The sequence below is a fragment of the Micromys minutus genome (assembly GCF_963924665.1).
Source record: "Micromys minutus genome assembly, chromosome: 4".
Lineage (NCBI taxonomy): Eukaryota > Metazoa > Chordata > Mammalia > Rodentia > Muridae > Micromys > Micromys minutus.
The window spans coordinates 89,767,098-89,791,859 of NC_137973.1; the positions used below are offsets into that span (position 1 = coordinate 89,767,098).

General features: G+C 35.2%; 1 protein-coding gene across 3 annotated transcripts in view; it reads left to right on the forward strand.

Annotated features, from left to right (window-relative positions):
* The window catches only part of DEPDC1 (DEP domain containing 1), a gene marked incomplete at both ends in the record, with an annotated part of 32,329 nt that extends 22,905 nt beyond the window's left edge, over positions 1-9,424 (forward strand). The window contains 6 exons of one of the 3 annotated variants that reach the window (XM_080915313.1): positions 1,524-1,664; positions 3,166-4,005; positions 4,401-4,573; positions 6,895-7,071; positions 8,292-8,477; positions 9,284-9,424. In XM_080915313.1, the coding sequence (XP_080771439.1) occupies positions 1,524-1,664; positions 3,166-4,005; positions 4,401-4,573; positions 6,895-7,071; positions 8,292-8,477; positions 9,284-9,424 (1,658 nt within the window). The remainder of the gene's footprint in view (positions 1-1,523; positions 1,665-3,165; positions 4,006-4,400; positions 4,574-6,894; positions 7,072-8,291; positions 8,478-9,283) is intronic. The other 2 variants (XM_080915314.1, XM_080915315.1) reach the window with 2 other exon arrangements.
* Between the last annotated feature and the right edge of the window lie 15,338 nt (positions 9,425-24,762).

Sequence of the window (24,762 nt, forward strand, 5' to 3'; positions counted from 1 at the left end):
AGTATGTCATAACTTCATAGAACCCATTTATCTGTCCTACATTCTGCCCTGTGGCTGGTTGTTACCTGAGCTCAGGTGCCATGCGTCTATCTTAGCATATCTTCCCAGGCAAATCTCCCACCTGCCACTATCCCAGTATCCTTTCTAACTCCCAGATGTCTCACCTCCTATATCCTGCCTCAGTTATAGGCCGTCAATTTTTATTGACAGGTGCCACATCCATTCAGGCAGAAGGTATTTTCTCTACAAAGAATATTTCTTATGTCTGCTTTAGAGAAATACCAAGTTTGCTCTCTATAAAAATAATTATTAACTTTTAAACTATTATGTATGTATGTATGTAATTTGCTTTTGCTTCAATCATTTTGCATTGTGTATGTAAAACCATATAAAAATTTGGAGACAGAAAAAAAAAACAAACAAAAAAAACCTACATATGTTTCAAGCAAAAGGGTATTTGATAATAATGGCTGTGAAATCTGAATACATATTTTTTGCACTAAAGAGATGTTTCCAAGACTACCATGTGGTTGAGTCTTTTTTTTAATAAACCATCTCATTAAAGATTTTTATAAGAGTCCCAAGTAAAAGTTTAGAGACCACTAAATTAGAGAGTGCAGAGCAAATAATTCTAAGCAAGTAAGTTCCTAACTTTCCCTTGATAGATTCTAACCTGTGCATAAAAGTTTTTGTTTTTAATAGGTCAACAGTGATTAATTAACAGTCATGATTATTTTTATAGTAGCATTAAATCTAAAATTTAACAATGGCAAAATATTAAACTCATTTTTAAAAAAGTAAATAAGTAGAAAAAAATAATTTGAAAAAATAGCAACATAATAAAATTTGGACCAATATCTAATGAAAGTGTGTTTACATGCAAGTAATTCCATTTAGCCTTCTTGATATGCTCATGATGTAACTGATTTTACTACTAACTAATGCATTAAAATTTATTGAAGCACAGGATGATTTAGAAGAAGTATTTGTTATCATTCAAGATTTCTTGTCTTCACAAAATAAATTGCAACAAAATTTCATTAAAATAATTTTACCAGAAGTATTGCTTTATATACAGTTTTTCATATATTAAAATAATATTTAAAACAAAATACTAGCCAGAGACGGTTTACAGTGACTTTTAGTGAAAAGATGAGACATGGGGCTGAAGAGATGGCTCAGAAATTAAGATCATTTGCTGCTCCTCTAAAGGAGGCAGGTTCACTTCCCAACACCCATATGGTAGCTGACAGCTGACTGTAATTCCAATTCCTGTTGGTCTATGCATGTGGTGTGTGTGTGTGTGTGTGTGTGTGTGTGTGTGTGTGCATAAGATAAAATACTCATACACGTAAAATAAATAAATATTTAACAAGAGAGATATAAATTGATGAATTGCATATATTGTAACATGAATTGTTAACTGTAGCTTCTTTGTGAAATATAAGTTTAAGCATGAATATACTTAATAATATTTAAATTGAAATTTATTTTGCCCATTTCTTTTGCCTTCTGCTTCTTAGGGCCAAGAAGTAATGACACCAATAATCTAACTTATGTTGGATTTGAACGTGATGTATTCAAAACAATTGCAGATTATTTTCTAGATCTCCCTGAACCTCTACTTACATTTGAGTATTATGAATTATTTGTGAACATTTTGGGTATGTGTAAATTTTACTTAATATTATTTAAGTCTTTAACTTTCTTTAAAGTTAAAAGTCTAAAGCATGGTAAAGTTGAATGTGGTAGGATATAAATTACTTCAGATTTTAATAATACTATGGGTATATCAGTCCAGATGGCTTAAATATGCTTTAACACCACTTGCCCTGAAATCAAATGTCATATAGTTCTATTTAGTTCTGACACAGCTCCCTACAGTTAGTTCTAGTCCTACAGGAGAAAGGCTCAGATCCACAAACCTACTCTTACTTCTGGTGCTGGTAACAAATAAGTTCCCTTTGCTCCCTACACTTATGCTCAGCTACCTACTAATTAAACAGTCCCTTTGAACTCCTTTGTAATTTAGTCATTCACTCAAACCCTGGAAAGTAATTATGTTTGTTACTTTGTTTTTAAAAGGATAGAATTCAGGAACAGAAAAAGAGAAAAGATGCACATGGAATAGATTAGGGGTGACACAGAGTTTCTATAACCTCTCAGGAAAGACACCCTGAACATCTGTGTGTGTTCATCAACCTAAAGCTACTTTAGTTTCATTGCTTCAAAATTTTAAGGTTTTATTAGCTAGGTATGATTGTATAGTTTATTGCGTTTTTGTTGTTGTTGTTTGTTTATTTTTGTTTTGTTCTCTTGATATTGAACTCAATCTCAATTTTCCTTCCCAAGAGGTTGTAGGCAATGCAGATATGTGACTAACCATGAGTTACATTAGCACAAACTCATGTATATTGCAATAGCTCCTCCTGTAAAACAAGACTGATCACTCAGGAAATTCAAGGATTTTAGTAGTTCTATAAAGAATAGAGACCAAGTATAGGTACAATTATCATTGGGTTTTTTCATGTGCAGTTTTTGCCTAACTCTGGATTCAACCAAGTTACATAAAACTACAGGGTGTTTTTTGTTGTTTTGCTTTTTGTCAATATTCTCTAAACAATATATATATATATATATATATATATATAATGCTCCTTGTCTTAGTGTATGAATAATGTAAAGATTATTTAAAATAAATACTTAGGTTATATGTATGTACATGGTACACCAGTTTAGATAAGAAATATAAATTTGCAGATTTTTGTCCCTGGAATGAGTCTTTCCATAAACACTGAGATGACTATACGTGTGCTGCTATATATACAATTGACATATAATTGAAGGCTTTCAAGTACTTGTAAAATTAAAAATAAATATTTTTAAGTGTGTTCTCATTCGATCCTCCTAATTATGTTGCTAAATTAGTTTTTTAAATAATTCATATCACAAATGGAAATACCACTAGTCAATCTTGCATGTTTTTTTAACTGAATGTTGCATGTGTCCTATTGAAGTGGTTTCCAAATTAAGCAACTGCTATGTGTTCTCTACTAACAGTGTATATTATAATGGTGCCTTATTTTTTAACTTTACTTTGTTTCTGTTTTATTTTTATCCACTGTCTTGCAGTTGCATTTTAATTTTTGTTTCATTTTCTGGTAGTTGCTTGTGGCTACATCACAGTTTCAGATAGAACAAGTGGGATACATAAAATCCAAGATGATCCATGCTCTTCAAAAATTCATGATTTAAGCAATTTGAATTCCTTCAAATCAACTGAGTGCCTTCTTCTCAGTCTGCTTTACAAAGACAAAAGCAATGAAGAATTGGATTCTACTGAGAAACTACAAAGAAGTGATCAAATATTTCAAGAAAGATGTGCCAAGAAAATGCAGCTAGTTAATTTAAGAAACAGAAGAGCTAGTGCTAACGACATAATGGGAGGAAGCTGTCATAATTTAATAGACTTAAGTAATACAAATACCCTGTCTTCTAACATCAAACCAAGTTGCTCTTCTTTGGAAGGAATTGTAGATATATCAGTGAATTCAAGTGAAAAGAAGTCCAGTATCTTCTACCAGTCTATTCTGAATACAGAAGAACAAAATAGTAAGCAATCATTAGTGTCTGTATTCAAACAGAAATCCCTACTTAATCTTCACTCAGAGGAAAATACTCAGCAGCCACACTGTGTTGCTTTTAAAAGAACCTCTGCTTTGACTGTTCAAGACCAAGAAGAGTTATGTAATGTAAAGTACAAGTCAAAACAGCTTTGTAGATCTCAGAGTTTACTTTTAAGAAGTAGTACAAGACAGAATAGTTATATCAATAAACCAGTGGCTGAAATTATAATGAAACCAAATGTTGGACAAGGCAGTACAACTGTACAAAGTGAGCTCGGAGAGCCTAGTACCACAATCAATAAAAGACTGTGCAAAAGTGCTGTAGAACTTTCAGAGAATTCTTTACCTCCAGCTGCTTCTGTGTTGACTGGCACACAAAGTAAGACTGGTTTTGGTGCATGTGATGTTAACTTTTAATGTTGACTAACTCAGCTTTGTATTCCTGGCTTTTCTATGAAATTGCTTTGTTCTTTTCTTGAAAAGAAATTATTGTGAAATACTTTGGTCATGGCATAACCAACATTTATTCTGCCCTACTTAAAGCACTTAATTTCTTTTCCTTTAATTTCACTTAATCTGTGTCACTTTATTTTTTAAATGATGGATTTTAATACTTAGAAAGAAATTGCAAAAAACAATAGAGATTATCTCGCTATATGTCAAAGGAATATAGAAATTTGTAATCATAATTGAAAGAATACTATTATATTACCCTCATTGAAAGCTATTATCATTGATGATTTTTTTCACGGTGGGGGTGACTTTGCCTTCTAGGTTTGCTGCAACCTCATTTAGAGAGGGTTGCCATCAGTGCTCTACAGTTATGTTGTTTGCTACTTCCCCCACCAAATCGTAGAAAGCTTCAACTCTTAATGCGCATGATTTCTCGAATGAGTCAAAATGTTGATATGCCCAAACTTCATGAAGAGATAGGTACAAGATCACTGGTAAGTTGAATTTTTAAGTATAATTTTTATTAAATTCTCAAGAATTTCATAAACATATGCAACATATTTTGACCATATTTACCCCGTCCTCTATCTCTCCACCCAACTTCATATCCTAATTTTTAAATAAATTGTTACGCCTAATTAATGTTGCTCAAATGTACATGAAGATAGAGCCATCACTAGAGGATCATTGATCTACCTGGGGCCATACCCCTAAAGTAAGCTGACTTTCCCTCCCCTAACAGGCATCAGCTGTAAATAGCTCATTGACTGTTGATGGAGTTTGTAAATTCCTCCACCTCCATACTGGAATGTTGCTTGGTTTGGTCTTGTGCAGGCAAACATTTTTGTGAGTTCATAAGTTGATTAGTTCTGTCATATCCAGAAGACTCTGTTTGATTCAAATACTCCCTGATCTCTACCTCTTCCATGATGTTTGTGTGTGTGTGTGTGTGTGTGTGTGTGTGTGTGTGTGTGTGTGTGTGTGTGAGACTGACTGTTTCTGTCTGGGGTTGTTTCTTATAATGGAAAAAGTAAGCCATAAAACTAAAAGAAGACCAAGCTATTTGAACATGCTACTTAAGTGATATTTCTATCTTGCAATGCTTAAGTTAGAAAATGCTTCAGTAATAAAATAAAGTATAAGATATTTTTAAAATCCTTTTAAAGTAAACAACCTCATAAAATCAAAGCCATGTATAAAAAGAACAAAATAGAGTTTAATAGTTTCACAGTGGTAAACTATTCTATCAAGGTTACATTCTTAATTTTTATTTGTTTTGTATGATCGGTCATGTCCTTATTTCATTTTATGCCAAATATTTGGATTAAAAAGTTGGTTGTTTCATGTATTTGCATTTCAGATGTTATCCCCTTTACCCCCTCTCCCATACCCCCTTCCTCTCTTCCCTTTGTTTCTATGAAGATATTCCTACTTCCACCCACCCACTCTTACCTCATCTCCCTGGCATTCTCCTACACTGGGGAAATGAGCCTTCACAGGACCAAAGGCTTCTCCGGTTGACAAAGCCATTCTCTGCTACATATGCAGCTAGAACCATGGATACTCTTTGGTTGGCAGTTTAGTACCCAAGAGCTTTGGGGGAGGGGGGTCTGGTTGATTGATATTATTGAAACATAAGAAAAGCAGACCCTAAAAAGCTTGACCTTTTCTAGCAGAAAATAGTGTTACACAAATTGTTTGTGCTTAGGCTTTTATACTTTCACCTTTTATTAATCTTAGCAGAAGACTGCATTCTTGTTAATTTTGTACATGTCACAGTAATTGGTTAGTCAGTCAAACCATAATATATTACCTTGTATTAGTTCTGTCTAATTGGGAGGGAAGAGGATTTGTAGGTGTTATTAAAACCTAAGAATACTCCAAACATGAGGTAGAGAGTGAGAAAATAATCAGTCAATAATCTGTCAAAGTGTTTCAGAGAATATGGCTTTGGGGAAGTTGTATCTAATGAGTTATGACAATAAGTCATTGTGGACAAGAAGTAGTGGAAAACAAAATAAACAAACAACTGTTACTAAGCAGTTACCATTCAGACTTCTTTTTTAGTCATCCTCATTGAGATGATAGTTACAAATATAAAAAGGTTTCTATGAGTGCAAGAAGAATATGTACAGAAAAACAAAAAGCTGAGGACTGGGCCTTGGAATGAAAAGGGAATATTTCAAGTCAGTAATTATGCTGTGTCCGTTATTATATACAAATGTTTAAAAGAGAATTTAAATATCCTAATTATGTATTGTAGATATGGATTATATGGTTATGAGAGTAATGAGTTTTGAGGCAAACATTTTTTCAGAGTTTCAAAATCCTTATGATAGAAATAGAGATGTGTGCATTAACTCACGGTCTAAACACTAATTATCATCACCAATCATTTTCTAGAGTTTTAAAAGATAAATAAAGCCAACTTTGCAACTTCTGCTGAACATGTGTCCCATATATTATATAGTCCTGGTTTGTGTTTTTGTGGAATTGGTTTAATGTAATAAATCTTTATTCTCTAACAATTTTTGGCTTAAGGGTTGCATCTCTATATTAATGGAAGCTGTGATATATATTAATAAAATTATGACAAGCTGAAATAAAAACGTATTATACATGATCCATTAGAACTTTGCTAACATAATACATAACAAATGTTTTACTGTACTGTAATGTAATATAATAAATTTCTTATCCTCCTAACTAAAATAAGTTATCATTTATCCCTATACATCATGTAACAAAAATTGGAAATTATTGACACTATAATTTTTATGAAAACTTAGGTTCTTAAATTGGCATCTTTTTGTAGATGATAAACACTTTTTCTCGATGTGTCCTGTGTTGTGCTGAAGAAGTGGATCTTGATGAGCTTCTTGCATCAAGATTAGTTTCTTTCCTAATGGATCATCATCAGGAAATTCTTCAAGTACCCACTTATTTACAGGCCGCAGTGGAGAAACATCTTGACTACATTAAAAGGGACCATGTAGGTATTTTGAGCCTTAAAAATCTCCTCATTTTGTATTAGCAAGTAGCAAATCCTTCTCAAAGTAACCCCACAAAAATGGACACTTAATAGCTCATATAAGCATTCTCTAGTCAGGAATATATAGAGCCTAGAAACTCATACTGCACTGGGACTTTTCCTGGCCTTTCTTGTAATTCCTTGTTGACAAATGTTTCCTTTATATTATGAGAAATATGATTATTAAAGTTCCTGCATACAACATTGGGTTTCAAATCCAAAGTGAAAAGAAAGAAAAAAAAAATCACACTACATCCAATTTTAAAATAATAATAATAATAATAATAATAATAATAATAATAATAATAATAATAAAAGTACCCTCAGCTTTGGTGTAAGAGAAGCATGTCACTGTGGCCAGATTTTTTTATATTGGTGCTGGGAATCCAAACTCAAGTCCTCATGTCATCTTGGGAAACATTTTACCCACTGACCCATCTTCCCAGTTCCTATGTATAAACTCTTGATTATCTCGTGCTAAGTTAGATGTCTGTCCTTTGAAAATCTAAGGGTAAGTAGGATGGAAAGAGTCTTATTATGATACATTCTATAGAATTAAAGTAGAATTTGTTGTTAAAGTAAAAAAGAAGAGGGTTAGAATAAGTAAAATGGGAAAAAATGTTAGAAAAGGAGGAAGAAAACACTAACCAAGATATCTGCCATATTCAGGAGTTGGCTAGCCAGCACATTTTTTTTTTTTTTGGTGCTTTTCTCATGTATACTATTATAATATTGTACTGGTTTACTATAAATATGTACCTTAAACTTCATTATCAATAGATAGTAGGCTCTGATAGTATCTCAAAAACAATTGATCATTTCTAAGTAAAAATATTGGAGTTTTAAACTGAATTTAAACATTGTTTAGATTGTTATATTTTATACTTCAAATAATTAAATGTATGGTTAAAAATTACAATACCTAACTATATACATGAAATCTTCATTATAATGATTAGAAAACAGATCAGAAAAAGGTAATTCAGGGCTATAAAATAGGTTGTAGCACTTAGATTTATATCCTGCTAACTTTCCTCTAGTGTATAATCTTCAGTTTTCTTAATACACTGAATGTGTAATTGAGGCCAAATGATAGATTATAGACTTCCCCAAAAGTGTTCCATATGGGAAAAATATGACCAGAATGTACTCATTTTCAGTCTTGTATTTTTCACTGACAGATTAAAAGTTGTGGAGATGGAATAGTTGTTCCTTTGCCAACATATTCTTACTGTAAGCAGATTAGTACTAAAGAATTTGATGAACAGAAAATTTCAACTTCCCAAGCTGCAATTGCAGAACTTTTGGAGAATATTGTTAGAAGTAAAAGCTTGCCTCTTAAGGAGAAAAGAAGAAAACTGAAACAGGTGCAAGAATGTACAATTTTTCATCTTACAAATGTTTTCCAGTGTGTGATCAGTGATTGCTGTTTTTAATAATATTTGGGATAAACTTTTAACTTTAGATGCATAGATTTCTTATTGTTCTTTATTATTTACTTAAAGTATATGAGTGAATATTTAGTTTCTTTTTCTCTGTTTTAAATTTAAAATAATTACAGTGATATTAATTGATTCCCTTTTATGTTACTGATATTTTGTATAATTATCTCTTGAATTATCCTGAGAAAGCATATGCAAAATCTGGATTTTAACACCTGTCTCTGAGTGACTCACCTCTGCCATTGTTTAGAACTTTGGGCTCTAGAGCAAAATGCAATAGTCACATGATTCTAGAACAAACACAAACTGTGAAACTCAACAGCAAAATACAAACTGTACCCAATCCCTGTGACCTTCATAGGCTTTACCAATGAGAAAGATTGGGGTTTGGGGTAAAACTTAACAGAAGAGAATCCTAAGATTTTAACATTGAGAAGGGTCTAAAGGATCTTGCAGTGTCCTCTTCACAAATGTAGAGAGAAAAGTCAGATGAAAGAATACTTGACTATCTTTATATAAGAAAATATTCAGGAGCTTTTTTTTTTTTTTTTTTTTTTTGGAGTCGGTTTCTCTGTGTAACAACCCTAGCTATCCTAGAACTTGCCTTGTAGTAGACCAGTCTGGCCTTGAATTTTCAGAGATCAGCCTGCCTCTTCCTCCCTAGTTCTGGGATTAAAGGCTTGTGACACCAGACCTGGCCATAATTGCTAATTCTTCCCCTTCTTTTCTAGTTTCAGAAGGAATACCCCTTGATATATCAGAAAAGATTTCCAACCACTGAGAGTGAAGCAGCACTCTTTGATGATAAACCTACAATCAAGCAACCCATGCTGAATTTAAGAAACCCCAAACTTCACAGTCTGCGATACTGACTTAAAACTTCAACAAATGAAGCCATACATGAGAATATTTCTACTTAAAAAAGTCAAAAGTCTGTTGATATTATAGTGTCTCTTTAAAGGACATTATACAAGGATGTGACAAAACAGTATTTTTATCTGTGCCAGACTGCTAAAGCTACTGGATCTTAGCTAAGTGCCTAATGAAAGGTGATACCAAATATTTTAATTATAACTACTTTTAATATAATGATCTGGTAAGACTATCAGAATTGTATCATCCAGATAAAATTGTGGTGCTTTTTTAAAAGAAAACATGCTTGTATCTATATGTATATTAGCTAAGAACTGGTTGTTTAGGATTGCTTCTTTATTTATAAGTATCAGATCATGAAAAATATTGTACTCTTTGTATAATCTTTTTATACTTATGATCTACTTAACTGTATATATAAACACACCTGTAGCTTGGCTTTTTTATTATTATTTTTGGGTTATTCACGTACAGAAGTTTTTGAGATAAAGTCTCTCTATTCTAACCTCAAACTCATTCCTTCTGCTTTATTCTCTTGAGTGGTAGGAATACATGTATGTACCACCATTCCTGGCTTATATGTATGTTTTAAAACTATGTCTGTGTAAGATTTTTGTTGTCCTCTAAACATTATCTCAACTACTTCAGTCTCTTTCCAGAAATATGCTTTGAATCCTTACATTCATTATCTATTCTAATACTGAAATAGATGTGTAATAATTATTTAGTTACAGAAATGTGTCTTTTATTGATTCTTAAATGTGTGGGCTATAATGAATAAAGCAAAATTTCCTCTCTTAAGACAGTTTTTTTTAATCATGGACACTACATTTTTCAGGTCCTTAAAATAATGATATACTAGCTGACATCAAGGTATGGGAATTCTTTCAGCTGAAGACTGGTCTTTCTGAAAATTTTTAATGTTTTTGTTTGGTTTGAGTTTTTTTATTTTATTTTAATTTTTATTCACTTTACATCCTGCTCACTGCCGTTATTGAATCACCCCCTCCCATAATCCTTCCACATACACCTTCCAATTCTCTGAGTAGGTCAGAAGGAGGAGGGTGCTGGATATCCCTCAAATCCCTCTCCATCTTGGCACTTCAAGTTTCTACGAGGCTAGGCACTTCCTCTCCCACTTATGCCAGACAAGGCAGACCAGCCAGAAGAACATATCCTACATACAGGCAACAGCTTTTGGGATAGTCCCTGGTCCAGCTGTTCAGGACCTGCATGAAGACCAAGGAGGGAAGCCTAGGTCCACCATGTGGTTAAAACTCTGAAAGCTACAAAGGTCCAGGTTATTTGACTCTGTTGGTCTTCCTGTGAAGTTCTTGTTCTCTTTGAGGCCCTTTATCCTTCCTCATATTCTTCTATAAGAGTCCCCAAGTTTGATCCACTATTTGGCTATGGGTGTTTATATCTGTCTGAGTCAACTTCTGGCTGGAGCCTCTCAGATGACAACATGCTCCTGTCGACAAATATAACAGTATCATTAATAGTTTTAGGGATTGGTTCTTGCCCATGGGATAGGTCTCAAGTTGGGCTGGTTATTGGTTGGCCATTGACCTCAGTCTCTGCTCCATTCTCCAGCCTGACTTTCTCATAGAATTAATTTTGGATTGGAAGTTTTGTGGGTGGGTTGGTGTCTCTATTACTCCACTGGGGTTCCTGCCTAGCTACAAGAGGTGTCTTTTAGGTTCCATATCCCCAGCGTTTTAAGTCACAGCTAAGAATACCCTCCATTGATTCTTAGGTGCCTCCCTTATCCCAGGTCTTTGTCTTGTCCTGGAGCTGCTATACTCAAAAGACCCAAAGAAGCTAATCAAAAAGGAAGGCACAAGTGAGGATGCTTGAATCTCACTTAGAAGAAGGAATAAAATTGTCATAGGAGCTTATAGGGGTAGGAAACTGGGAGGCAGGATAGAGAGGGGAATGTGGGAGGCAGGATTAGATGTGGGGTAGTACAGGAGAGGTGGCCAGATGGCCATGAAAACAAATGGAAATCTGCAACTAACTGGTGTGAAGAGGTCACTATTTAGCTAACTTTGAGAATCAATACCCTAAACATAATTACAAATATTTAAATATCAGAATGATGATTCAATAGCAGTACTTTCACCATGAGAAAATGCCCAATGTTGATTCCATTTAACATGGGTTTTCCAGAAATCATTTTGGTATGGTCTGGAACAAATTTTCCTTCATTTCGTTTTTCGATTAATATTTAATAATTGCTCTCATAAGTGTAAAAATAGATATAAGTGATAGACTCTTGATGTTAAAAGACTATTTTTTTGATTTCTAAATGTAGTTTTACACCGTTGATATGTGTAATGATAGTGTCCCCTTTAACGTTACTATATTTCAATTTGTATTTGGACAAAAGAATGACAAAATATACCATTAGTCTAGAAAACATGCCTATGAATTAATTAAATGAAATAGAAAATATTTACATGCTAAAAGTTTTGCTCATTAAAAGTGTGCTCTTTTACTAGCTCTTAATTTCTCCCCAGGAGAGGGCAGTTTATGAACTAAGGGATAGAGTCCATGCATTTAGCTCCATATTAGAGCAGTGTCCGTGGAGTGAGATTGTGGGGCCCAATAAAAAGATAAACCATCCATTTTAATATTTACAGCAACACTCTTCCTCTCTGGGCTCTGACTCCCAGCACGGTTCTCAAGCTACACCAGTCAGTGGTTGGCAACTCCCACAATTTCTGCATCTCTTCTACCCCAGCACATCTTATAGTCAGGACAAATTGTAGGTCGAGGTTTATATAGCTGGATTGGTGTCCCTATCCCTCCACTGGAAGTCTTGTGGAAAATGGATATTTTCAAAGCAATATCCCAGACTCAGAAGGCATATGAGATCTTGTGCACACTTAGGGTCTAGCCCTGCTACAACATAAACAGATGTTGTAGGCATAGTCAGTCTTCAAGTTGACTTATAGAAGACTGACCTGTAAAACTTGGTCTTAATTGCAGGTAGAAATGCTCCTGTGGTTATATTTGCTTTTTCTAAACTTAAGAATCAAAGCCGAAGGGACACAGGCCTGGTGATGTTGTGCTGTGAGTAGCCAAAGCACAGAGAGTGCTAGGCAGAGCACATGGAAAAGACGTGCCTGCTGCCCACTGTGGGAATGGACCTCTGGCACGGGAACTCGGTTTCTGCCCGGAAAGCCCATGGGCACAGACCAAACTCTCAGGCCCTTTCCCACCTGGAACAGCAGAGGTCAGGAGACACAGGCCTGGTGATACTGCACTGTGAGTAACCAAGGCACAGAGAGGGCTAGGCGGAGCATGTGGAAAATCCGCCCCTGCAACCCACAGTGGGCCAGGACCTCTGGCATAAGGACTCAGGATCCACCCAGAAAGCCCTGGCTCACAGACTAGACACACAAGCCCACAGTAAGGCACAGGCCCTTGTCAGTGGGAGCCAGAGTCTGCCCAGGAAAGACAGTGATTGAAGTTTAACTCTACAGACCCTCTTACACCTGAACCAGAGGGGAGCCTGGCACATAGGCCCAGGGAGACCACACCGAGAGTTCTCAGAAAGCAGAAAGTACTCTGCGATCTGGAAAAGAGCCGTTTTGGCATAGAGAAAGAGACAGATCCCTGCCAGTAGTACCCAGGACCTGTGGGCATAGGACTGAGCTACCAGAACAGCCACACAAGAGCTCCCACACATTGAGCCACAAAGACAGAGCTGAGTCACTGCTACCAGAACTCACGGCTTAACCACTAAAAGCTGAACACTCACAAACAGTTTTGTTGCTGAGCCCACTAGCTATCATGTCCACAGAAGAGATGGGTACCAATTATTAACAACAAAATGGCAAGAAGACAATGAAAGAACTTAAGCAATGGAAACCAAGAAATCCTGGCAACATTAGAACCCAACTCTCCCACCACATCAAGCAGAAGATTGCCAAACACTCCAGAAAAGAAGACTCAGACCTGAAATCATACCTTGAGGTGATGATGGAGATATTTGAGAAGAGCATGAATAACTCCCTAAAACAACTATGGGAAAACAACCATAAACAAATAAAAGCATTCAAAGAGGAAACACAAAAAACACTCAAAAAAGTAAAAAAATAAAATAAAATAAAACTACAGAAAAAAAACAAGCAAAGAGATGAAAGAATTAAAAATGGAAATAGAAACAATAAAAAAACACAAAAACAGAAAACCCTGGAGATGAAAAACCTTAAAAAAAAATCAGGAGTTACAGATGCAAGCATCTCCAACAAACTATAAGAGATGGAAGAGAGAATATCTGGGGCCAAAGAAAACATAGACAAAACAGTCAGAAAAGATGAAAAAATCAAAAAGCTTCTAACCCAAAATGTCTAGGACAAAATGAGAAGACCAAACCTAAAGATAATAGAAATAGAAGAGGGCGAAGAATATCAACTAAGAGGCACAGTACATAGCTTCAACAAAATTGTAGAAGAAAACTTCCCTATCCTTAAGAATGAGATGGCTATGAACATAAAAGAAGACTACAGAACTCCAAATAGATTAGACGAGAAAAGAAATTCTTCCCCAAACATAATAGTCAAAACGCCAAGTTTTCAAACCAAAGAAAGAATACTAAAAGCAGTAAATGAAAAAAGTTATGTAACATAAAAACAGAACAATCAGAATTATACCCAACTTTTCTTTTTTTTAACAACTTTATGTTACAAAACAAAGATAAATGTACAGATTTTAAGCATTGTTTGCATAAAATTATGCAATAAATTTTTGTCAGTACTTTTTTTCAGATTTTAAAATAATTTTTACATAAAACTTTATGAATATATTTTTTAGTCAGTACTTGATTTTTTTAAAGGTTTGATAGTATGCATTGAAAACTTAATAGTTACAATGAGCATAAAATACATGTAAAACAAAATGTAACATGGAAATAGTCAAAGTTTTCTTGTTGTATAGAGATTATTTTGTTTTGTTTTGATTTGTTTTCTTTATTTCTTGGACTTCATACAGTCTGTGAGTTGTTTCTGGGGCAGTGCAAGCCTCTGGAGTTAGCATCCCATTTTCAGTGACTGCATATTATGTCTGTTCTTTTGTGACTGGGTTATCTCACTCAGAATGACATTCTCTAGATGCAGCCATTTTCTTAAGAATTTGGTCAAGTCATTGATTCTGGTGGCTGAGTAGTATTCCATTGTGTAAATGTACCACAATTTTAGTATCCATTCATCTTCTGAAAAACATCTGGGATCTTTCCAGCTTCTGGCTCTTATAAATAGAACTGCTATGAACATTGTGGTGCATATATCTTTGTTGTGTACTAAAGGTGTCTCTGGGGTATATACCCAAAAGTGGAATAGCTGGGTCGTCAGGTAGTATTGTGTCCAATTTTCTGAGGTATCGCCAGACTGATTTCCAGAGTGGTTGTATTAGTTTGCAACCCCACCAACAGTGGAGAAGTGTTCCTCTTTCTCCACAACCTCCACAGCATCTGTTGTCATCTGAGTTTTGGATCTTGGCCAATCTGACTGGTGTGAGGTGGAATCTCAGGGTTATTTTGATTTGCATTTCCCTGATGGCTAAGGATGTCCAGAACTTCCTCAGATATTTCTCAGCCATTCGATATTCCTCAATTGAGAACATTTTGTTTAGCTCTGTAACCCATTTTTAATAGGGTTATTTGATTCTCTGTTGTCTAGCTTTTTGAGTTCTTTGTATACCTTAGATATTAGGACTCTATCTGATGTGGAGTTGGTAAATATATTTGCCCATTCTGTTGGCTGCCATTTTGTTTTCTTGACAATGTCCTTAGCCTTACAGAAACTTTGCAATCTCATTGAGTCCCATTTGTTAATCTTTGACCTTAGAGCTTGAGCCTTTGGTGTTTTGTTCAGAAAATTTTCTCCTGTGCTTATATGTTCTAGAGTGATTCCTACTTTCTCATCTAATAGTTTCAGTGTATCTGGTTTAATGTGGAGATCTTTGATCCACTTACACTTGAGCTTTGTACAAAGAGATAAGAAAGGGACTATTTTCATTCTTTTGCATGTTGAGTGCCAGTTGGACCAGCACCATTTGTTGAATAGGCTGTCCATTTTCCATTGAATGTTTACGGCTCCTTTGTCAAAAATCAGGTGACCATATATGGGAGGGCTCATTTCTGGATCTTCTATTCTATTCCATTGATCCACATGCCTATTTCTGTACCAGTACCATGCAGTTTTAAGCACAATTGCCTTCTAATATAGCTTGAGGTCAGGGATAGTGATTCCTGCAGATGTTTTCTTGTTATTGAGGATAGATGTCGCTATTCTAGGTCTTTTGTTGTTCCATATGAAATTGCACATTGATCTTTCCAATTCCATGAAGAACTGTGTTGGAATTTTGATGGGGATTGCGTTGAATCTGTAGATTGCTTTTGATAGGATGGCCATTTGTAAAATGTTGATCTTTCCAATCCATGAACAAGGGAGATCTTTCCATTTTCTGAGATCCTCCACAATTTCCTTCTTTATAGGTTTGAAGTTCTTGTTGTACAGGTCTTTCACTTGCTTAGTTAGAGTCACACCAAGGTATTTCATAGATTTGTGACAATTGTGAAATGTACCTTTTCCCTAATTTCTTTCTCCACATGTTTGTCCTTTGAGTATAGGAAGGCTACTAAATTGTTTGAGTTCATTTTGTATCGAGCCATATTGCTGAACTTGTTTATCAGCTGTAGGAGTTCTCCGGTGGAGTTTTTGGGGTCACTTAAGTACACTATCATGTCATCGGTAAGGAGTGATGTTTTTATCTCTTCCTTTCCGAATTGTATCCCCGTGATCTCCTTTTGATGTCTAATTGCTCCAGCCAGAACTTCCAGTACTATGTTGAATAGGTAGGGGTGAGTGGGCAGCCTTGTCGCGTCCCTGATTTTAGTGAGATTGCTTCGAGTTTCCCCTAAAGTAAAAGAATACACCTTCTTCTCAGCACCCCATGGAACCTTCTCAAAAATTGACCACATAATTGGACACAGAACAAGGCTCAATCGATATAAGAAGATTGAAAAACTCACATGTATTCTCTCAGATCACCATGGTCTACGGCTGATTTTAACAATAACAAAGACAACTAAAAAACCACTTAAACCTGGAAACTAAACAACTCTCTGTTAAACAATAGAAGGGTCAAAGAAGGAATAAAGAAAGATTAAGGACTTACTAGAATTCAACGAAAACGAAAACACAACATACCCAAACCTATGGGATGCAATGAAAGCAGTACTGAGAGGAAAACTCATAGCCCTAAGTGCTTCCAAAAAGAAACTGGAGAGAGCTTACATCAGCAACCTGACAGCACAGCTAAAAGCCCTAAAATAAAAGGAAGCACATACACCCAAGAAAAGTAGACAGCAAAAAATAATCAAAATTAGGGCAGAAATAGACCAAATAGAAACAAAAAGAACCCTTGAAAAAATCAACAAAACCAAGAGTTGGTTCTTTTAGAAAATCAACAAGATTAATAAACCCCCAGACAGACTAACTAGAGGGCAAAGAAAGAGTATCCAAATTAACAAAATCAGAAAGGAAAGTGGAGACATAATAACTGAAACTAAGAAAATTCAAGAAATCATCAGATCCTACTACAAAAACTTATACTCCAAAAAATTGGAAAATCTGGAGGAAATGGACGAATTCCTAGACATATACAAGATCACAAAGTTAAACCAGGACCAAGTAAACCATCTATAAACCCAATAACACCTAAAGAAATAGAAGAATTCATCAAAAGCCTCCCAACCAAAAAAAGCCCAGGTCCAGACAGGTTAAGTGCAGAATTTTATCGGACATTTATTGCGGATATAACACCATTACTCTCCAAACTATTCCAAAAGATAGAATCGGATGGAATACTACCTGACTCATTTTTTTTAAATGACTTTATTTTACAAAACAAAGATAAATGTACAGATTTTAAACATTTTTTGCTTAAAATTATACATATTTGTCAGTACTGCTTTTTCAGATAAAATAATTTTTACATAAAACTTTGTGAATATATTTTTTAGTCAGTACTTGATTTTTTCAAGGGCTTGACAGTATGCATTGAAAACCTAATAGTTACCATGAGCATAAAGTACATGCAAAACAAATCGCAACATGGAAATAGTCAAAGTCTTCTTGTTTTGTAAATATTTTTTTTTTGTTTTCTTTATTTCTAGGACTTCATACAGTCTGTGAGTTGTTTCTGGGGGAGTGCAAGCCTCTGGTGTTAGCATCCCAATATCAGCGACTGCATATTATGTCTGTTATTTTGTGACTGGGTTATCTCACTCAGGATGATATTCTCTAGATACAGCGTTTTTTTAAGAATTTGGTTAAGTCATTGCTTCTGATGGCTGAGTAGTATTCCATTGTGTATATGTACCACAATTTTTGTATCCATTCATCTTCTGAAGGACATCTGTGTTCCTTCCAGCTTCTAGCTATTATAAATAGAGCCACTATGAACATTGTGGTGCATATATCTTTGTTGTGTATTATAATGTCTCTGGGGTATATGCCCAGAAGTGGAATAGCTGGGTCTTCAGGTAGTACTATATCCAATTTTCTGAGGTATCGCCAGACTGATTTCTAGAGTGGTTGTATTAGATTGCAATCCCACCAACAGTGGAGAAGTGTTCCTCTTCTCCGAAGCCTCTCCAGCATCTGCTGTGATCTGAGTTTTGGATCTTGGCCAATCTGACTGGTGTGAGGTGGAATCTCAGGGTTGTTTTGATTTGCATTTCCCTGATGGCTAAGGATGTCCAGCACTTCCTCAGATATTTCTCAGCCATTCGATATTCCTCAATTGAGAACATTTTGTATAGCTCTGTACCCCATTTTTTAATAAGGTTATGTGATTCTCTGGTGTCTAGCTCTTTGAGTTCTTTGTATACCTTAGATATTAGGACTCTATCTGATGTGGAGTTGGTAAATATCTTTGCCCATACGGTTGGCTGCCATTTTGTTTTCTTGACAATATCCTTAGCCTTAAAGAAACTTTGAAATCTCATTAAGTCCCATTTGTTAATCTTTGACCTTAGAGCTTGAGCCATTGGTGTTTTGTTCATGAAATTTTCTCCTGTGCCTATGTGTTCTAAGGTTTTCCCTACTTTCTCATCTAATAGTTTCAGTGTATCTGGTTTAATGTGGAGATCTTTGATCCACTTACACTTGAGCTTTGTATAAGGAGATAAGAAAGGGTCTATTTTCATTCTTTTGCATACTGAGTGCCAGTTGGACCAGCACCATTTGTTCAATAGGCTGTCCTTTTTCCATTGAAGGTTTACTGCTCCTTTGTCAAAAATCAGGTGACCATATACATGAGGGCTCATTTCTGGATCTTCTATTCTATTCCATTGATCCACATGCCTATTTCTGTACCAGTACCATGCAGTTTTCAGCACAATTGCCTTGAAATATAGCTTGAGGTAAGGGATAGTGATCCCCGAAGATGTGTTTTTGTTGTTGAGGATGGATTAAGCTATTCTAGGTCTTTTGTTATTCCATATGAAATTGCACATTGATCTTTCCAGTTCCATGAAGAACTGGGTTGGAATTTTGATGGGGATTGCATTGAATCTGTAGATTGCTTTTGGTAGGATGGCCATTTTTAAGATGTTGAACTTTCCAATCCATGAGCATGGGAAATCTTTCCATTTTCTGAGATCCTCCTCAATTTCTTTCTTTAGAGGTTTGAAATTTTTGTCATACAGGTTCTTCACTTGCTTAGTTAGAGTCACACCAAGGTATTTCATAGTTTTTGTGACGATTGTGAAGGGTACCTTTTCCCTGATTTCTTTCTCCACATGTTTGTCCTTTGAGTATAGGAAGGCTACTGATTTGTTTGAGTTAATTTTGTATCCAGCCACATTGCTGAACTTGTTTATCAGCTGTAGAAGTTCTCTGTTGGAATTTTTGGGGTCACTTAAGTACACTATCATGTCATCGGCAAAGAGTGATGTTTTTACTTCTTCCTTTCCGATTTGTATCCCCTTGATCTCCTTTTGCTGTCTAATTGCTCCAGCCAGAACTTCCAGTACTATGCTGAATAGGTAAGGGAAGAGTGGGCAGCCTAGTCGAGTCCCTGATTTTATGGGATTGCTTCAAGTTTCCCATAGTTAAGTTTGATGTTGGCTGCTGCTTTGCTGTATATTGCTTTTATTGTGTTTAGGTATGGACCTTGGATTCCTGTTCTTTCCTGGACTTTTAACATAAAGGGGTGTTGGATTTTGTCAAATGCTTTCTCAGCATCAAAAAGCTTGACACCAGAGAATCAAACAACCCTATTAAAAAATGGGGTACATAGCTAAACAAAACGTTTTCAGTTGAGGAAAACCGAATGGCCGAGAAACATCTGAGGAAGTGCTCGACATCCTTAGCCTTCAGGGAAATGCAAATCAAACCAACCCTGAGATTCCACCTCACACCAGTCAGATTGGCCAGGATCCAAAACTCAGATGACAGCAGATGCTGGCGAGGCTGCGGAGAAAGAGGAACACTTCTCCACTGTTGGTGGGGTTGCAAGCTAATACAACCATTCTGGAAATCTGTCTGGCGATACCTCAGAAAATTGGATATAGTACTACCTGAAGACCCAGCTATTCCACTTCTGGGCATATACCCCAGAGACATTATAATACACAACAAAGATATATGCACCACAATGTTCATAGCGGCTCTATTTATAATAGCCAGAAGCTGGAAGGAACCCAGATGTCCTTCAGAAGATGAATGGATACAAAAATTGTGGTACATATACACAATGAAATACTACTCAGCCACCAGAAACAATGACTTGACCAAATTCTTAAGAAAATGGCTGCATCTAGAGAATATCATCCTGAGTGAGATAACCCAGTCACAAAAGAACAGACATAATATGCAGTCACTGATAGTGGGATGCTAACCCCAGAGGCTTTCACTCCCCCAGAACCAACTCACAGACTGTATGAAGCCCAGGAAATAAAGAAAACAAAACAAAACAAAAAAATATTTACAAAACTAGAAAACTTTAACTATTTTCATGTTACATTTTGTTTTACATGTACTTTAGCTCACTGTAACTATTAAGTTTTCAAGACATACTACCAAACTTGAAAAAATCAAGTACTGACTAAAATACTTTCATATAGTTTTATGTAAAAATTATGTTAAAATGTGAAAAAAGGTACTGACATAAAATGTATAATATTAAGCCAAAGATGTTTAAAATCTTTACATTTATCTTTGTTTTGTAAAATAAAGTTGTTTAAAAAAATGGGTACAGAGCTAAACAAAACGTTCTCAGTTGAGGAATATTGAATTGCTGAGAAATATCTGAGGAAGTGCTGGACATCCTTAGCCATCAGGGAAATGCACATCAAAACAACCCTGAGATTCCACCTCACACCAGTCAGATTGGCCAAGATCCATATCTCAGATGACAAAAGATGCTGGCTAGGTTGTGGAGAAAGAGGAACACTTCTCCCCTTTTGGTGGGGTCGAAACTAAATCAACCACTCTGGAAATCAGTCTGGCGATACCTCAGAAAATTGGACATAATAATACCTGATGACCCAACTATTCCACTTCTGGGCATATACCCCAGAAACACCTTAGTACACAACAAAGATATATGCACCACAATGTTCATAGCAGCTCTATTTATAATAACCAGAAGCTAAAAAGAACCCAGATGTCCTTCAGAAGATGAATGGATACAAAAATTGTGGTACATTTACACAATGAAATACTACTCAGCCACCAGAAACAATGACTTGACAAAGTTCTTAAGAAAATGGCTGCATCTAGAGAATATCATTCTGAGTGAGATAACCCAGTCACAAAAGAACAGACATAATATGCAGTCACTGATAATGGGATGCTAACCCCAGAGGCTTGCACTTTCCCAGAAACAACTCACAGACTGTATGAAGTCCAAGAAATAAAGAAAACAAAACAAAACAAAATAAAAAATCTCTATACAAGAAAACTTTGACTATTTCCATGTTACATTTTGTTTTACATGTACTTTATGCTCATTGTAACTATTAAGTTTTCAATGCATACTATCAAACCTTTAAAAAAATCAAGTACTGACTAAAAATATATTCATACTCTTTATGTAAATGTTATTTTAAAATCTGAAAAAAAGTACTGACAAAAATATATTGTATAATTTTTTTTGCAAAAAATGCTTAAAATCTGTATATTTATGTTTTTTGTAAAACAAATTTGTTAAAAAAAAATAAGTAGGGGAAGCATTTCATTTTATAAAAATTGTATATTTTAATGGAAGAGACAGACAACAATAAGTGAAATATCATGTCTTAAAGCTGTGATAGGCATTTTCATGCTATATGATAGTAATATTTCATATGATCCATGTCCAACCTTTATTTCAGGTAATTATAATTCTGTACTTTTTAAAAAAAAAAAAAAAAGAAAGAAAGAAAAAAAATAAACTCATCTCAGACAAAAAGACAGACAGTATTTCAGAGTAAAAGACTGGGAAAAAAACCTTCCAAGCATACGGCCCCAAGAAAAAGATGGAGTAACCATTCTAATACCGAATAAAGTAGATTTTCAACCAAGTTATCAAAAAAAGATATGGAAGGCACTTTTACTCATTAAAGAGAAAATTTATCAGGATAAATTTTCAATCATTAGCATATATGTTACAAATAAAAGAGCTCCCATATTTATAAAAGAAACCCTACTAAAGCACAAAACATACATTGTACCACACACAATAATAGTGAGAGACTTCAATACCCCACTCTCATCAATGGGTAGATCATGGAAGCAGAAACTGAACAAGGACACAGTGAAACTACCAGGTGTTATGAACCAAATGGAATTAATAAACATCTACAAAATATTTAACCCTAAAACAAAAGAATACAATTTCTTCTCAGCACCTCACCAAACCTTTGCCAAAATTGACCATATAGTTGGTCACAAAACAAGCCTCAACAGATATAAGAAGCTTGAAATACTCCCATGTATCCTTTCAGATCACCACGGTCTAAGGCTGATCTTCAATAACAACAAAGAAAACAAAAAGCTGATATACACATGGAAAATTAACAATGCTCTGCTCAATAATAGCATGGTCAAAGAACAAATAAAGAAAGAAATTAAGGATTTTCTAGAATTTAATAAAAATGAAAGAACAACATACCCGAACCTATGTGATGCAATGAAAGCAGTACTAAGAGGAAAATTCATATCTCTGAGTGTCTCCAAAAAGAAACCAGAGAGAGCATACACTAGCAACTTGACAGCACAGTTGAAATCTCTAGAACAAAAAGAAAAAAAAAGCAGATACACACAAGAGATGTAGATGGCAAGAAATAATAAAACTCCATGCAGAAATTAACCAAGTAGAAAAAAAAAAGATCCATTCAAAAATAAACAAAACCAAGAGCTGGTTCTTTGAGAAAATTAACAAGATTGATAAACTCTTAGCCAGACTAACTAGAGGGCAAAGAGAGAGTATCCAAATTAACAAAATCAGAAAGGAAAATGGAGACATAATAACTGAAACAGAAAATTCAAGAAATCATCAGAGTCTACTACAAAAGCCTATACTTAACAAAGCTGGAAAATCTGGAGAAAATGGATGAATTCCTAGACAGATAACAGATACAAACATTAAAGAAGGAACAGATAAACAATCTAAATAATTGCATATCAAAAGCCTCCCAACCAAAAAAATCCCAGGACCAAATGGCTTCAGTGTAGAATTCTGTCAGATATTTATTGACCACCTAATACCTATACTCTCCAAACTATTTCACAAAGTAGAGTCAGATGGAACACGACCCACATCACTTTTTGAGGCCACAATAAACCTCATTCCTAAGACACACAAACACCCTTCAAGAAAGAGAACTTCAGGCTATCTCCCTTATGAAAATTGATGCAAAAATACTCAACAAAATTCTTGCAAACCGAATCCAAGGGCACATCAAAAAGATCATTCACCATGATCAAGTAGGCTTCATCCTTGGGATGCAGGGATGGTTTAATATACAGAAACCCTCAACATAATCCATTATATAAACAAACTCAAAGAACAAAACGACGTGGTCATCTCACTAGATGCTGAGAAACCATTTGACAAAATTCAACACCTTTTCATGTTAAAAGTTTTAGAAAGAACAGGAATCCAAGGTCCATACCTAAACATAATAAAAGCAATATACACCAGCAGCCAACATCAAACTTAACCCTGAGAAACTTTAAGCAATCCGACTAAATCAGGAACTGCGCAAGGCTGCTCATTCTCCACCTACCTATTCAATTAGACAGCAAAATGAAATCAAAGGTATACAAATCAGAAATGAAGAAGTAAATATAAAAATATCACTATTGAAGATTACATGATAGTATACTTAAGTGACTACAAAAATAACACCAGAGAACTTTTACAGCTGATAAACAACTCCAACAAAGTGGCGGGATATAAAATTAACTAAACAAATCAGTAGCCTTCCTCTACTCAAGAAACATACATGCTGAGAAAGAAATTAGAGAAAAGATACCCTTCACAATAGTCAAAAACAATATGAAATACCTTGGTGTGACTCTAACTAAGCAAGTGAAGGACCTTTATGAAAAGAACTTCAAATCTCTGAAGAAGAAAATTCAAGAAGCTCTCAGAAGATGGATAGATCTCCCATGCAGATGGATTGGAAGGATCAACACTGTAAAAATGGCCATCTTACCAAAAGCCATCTACAGATTCAGTGCAATCCCCATCAAAATTCCAACCCAATTATTCATAGATTTTAAAGAGCAATGTGCAATTACATCTGGAAATCAAAAGACCTAGAATAGCGAAATCCATCCTCTATAACATGGAAACATCTGTGGGAATCACCATCCCTGACCTCAAGCTATATTACAAGGTAATTGTGTTAAAAAGTGCATGGTACTGCTACAGAGATAGGCAGGTTGATCAATGGAACAGAATAGAAGATTCAGAAATGTACCCTCACACATATGGTCACTTGAATTTGACAAAGAATCTGATAATATTCAATGGAAAAGGACAGTCTCTTCAAGAAATGGTGTTGACTCAACTGGCACTCAGTATGGAGAATAGTGAAAATAGACCCTTTATTATCTCCTTGTAAAATACTCAAGTGCAAGTGGATCAAAGATCTCCACATAAAACCAGGAACACTGAAACTATTAGAAAAGAAAGTGGGAGAAATCTTAGAACACATAGGCATAAGGGAAAATTTCCTGAACAGAAAAACAATGGCTTGTGCTCTAAGATCAAATGTGGAGAAATGGGACTTAATGAGATTGCAAAGTTTCTGTAAGGCTAAGGACCCTGT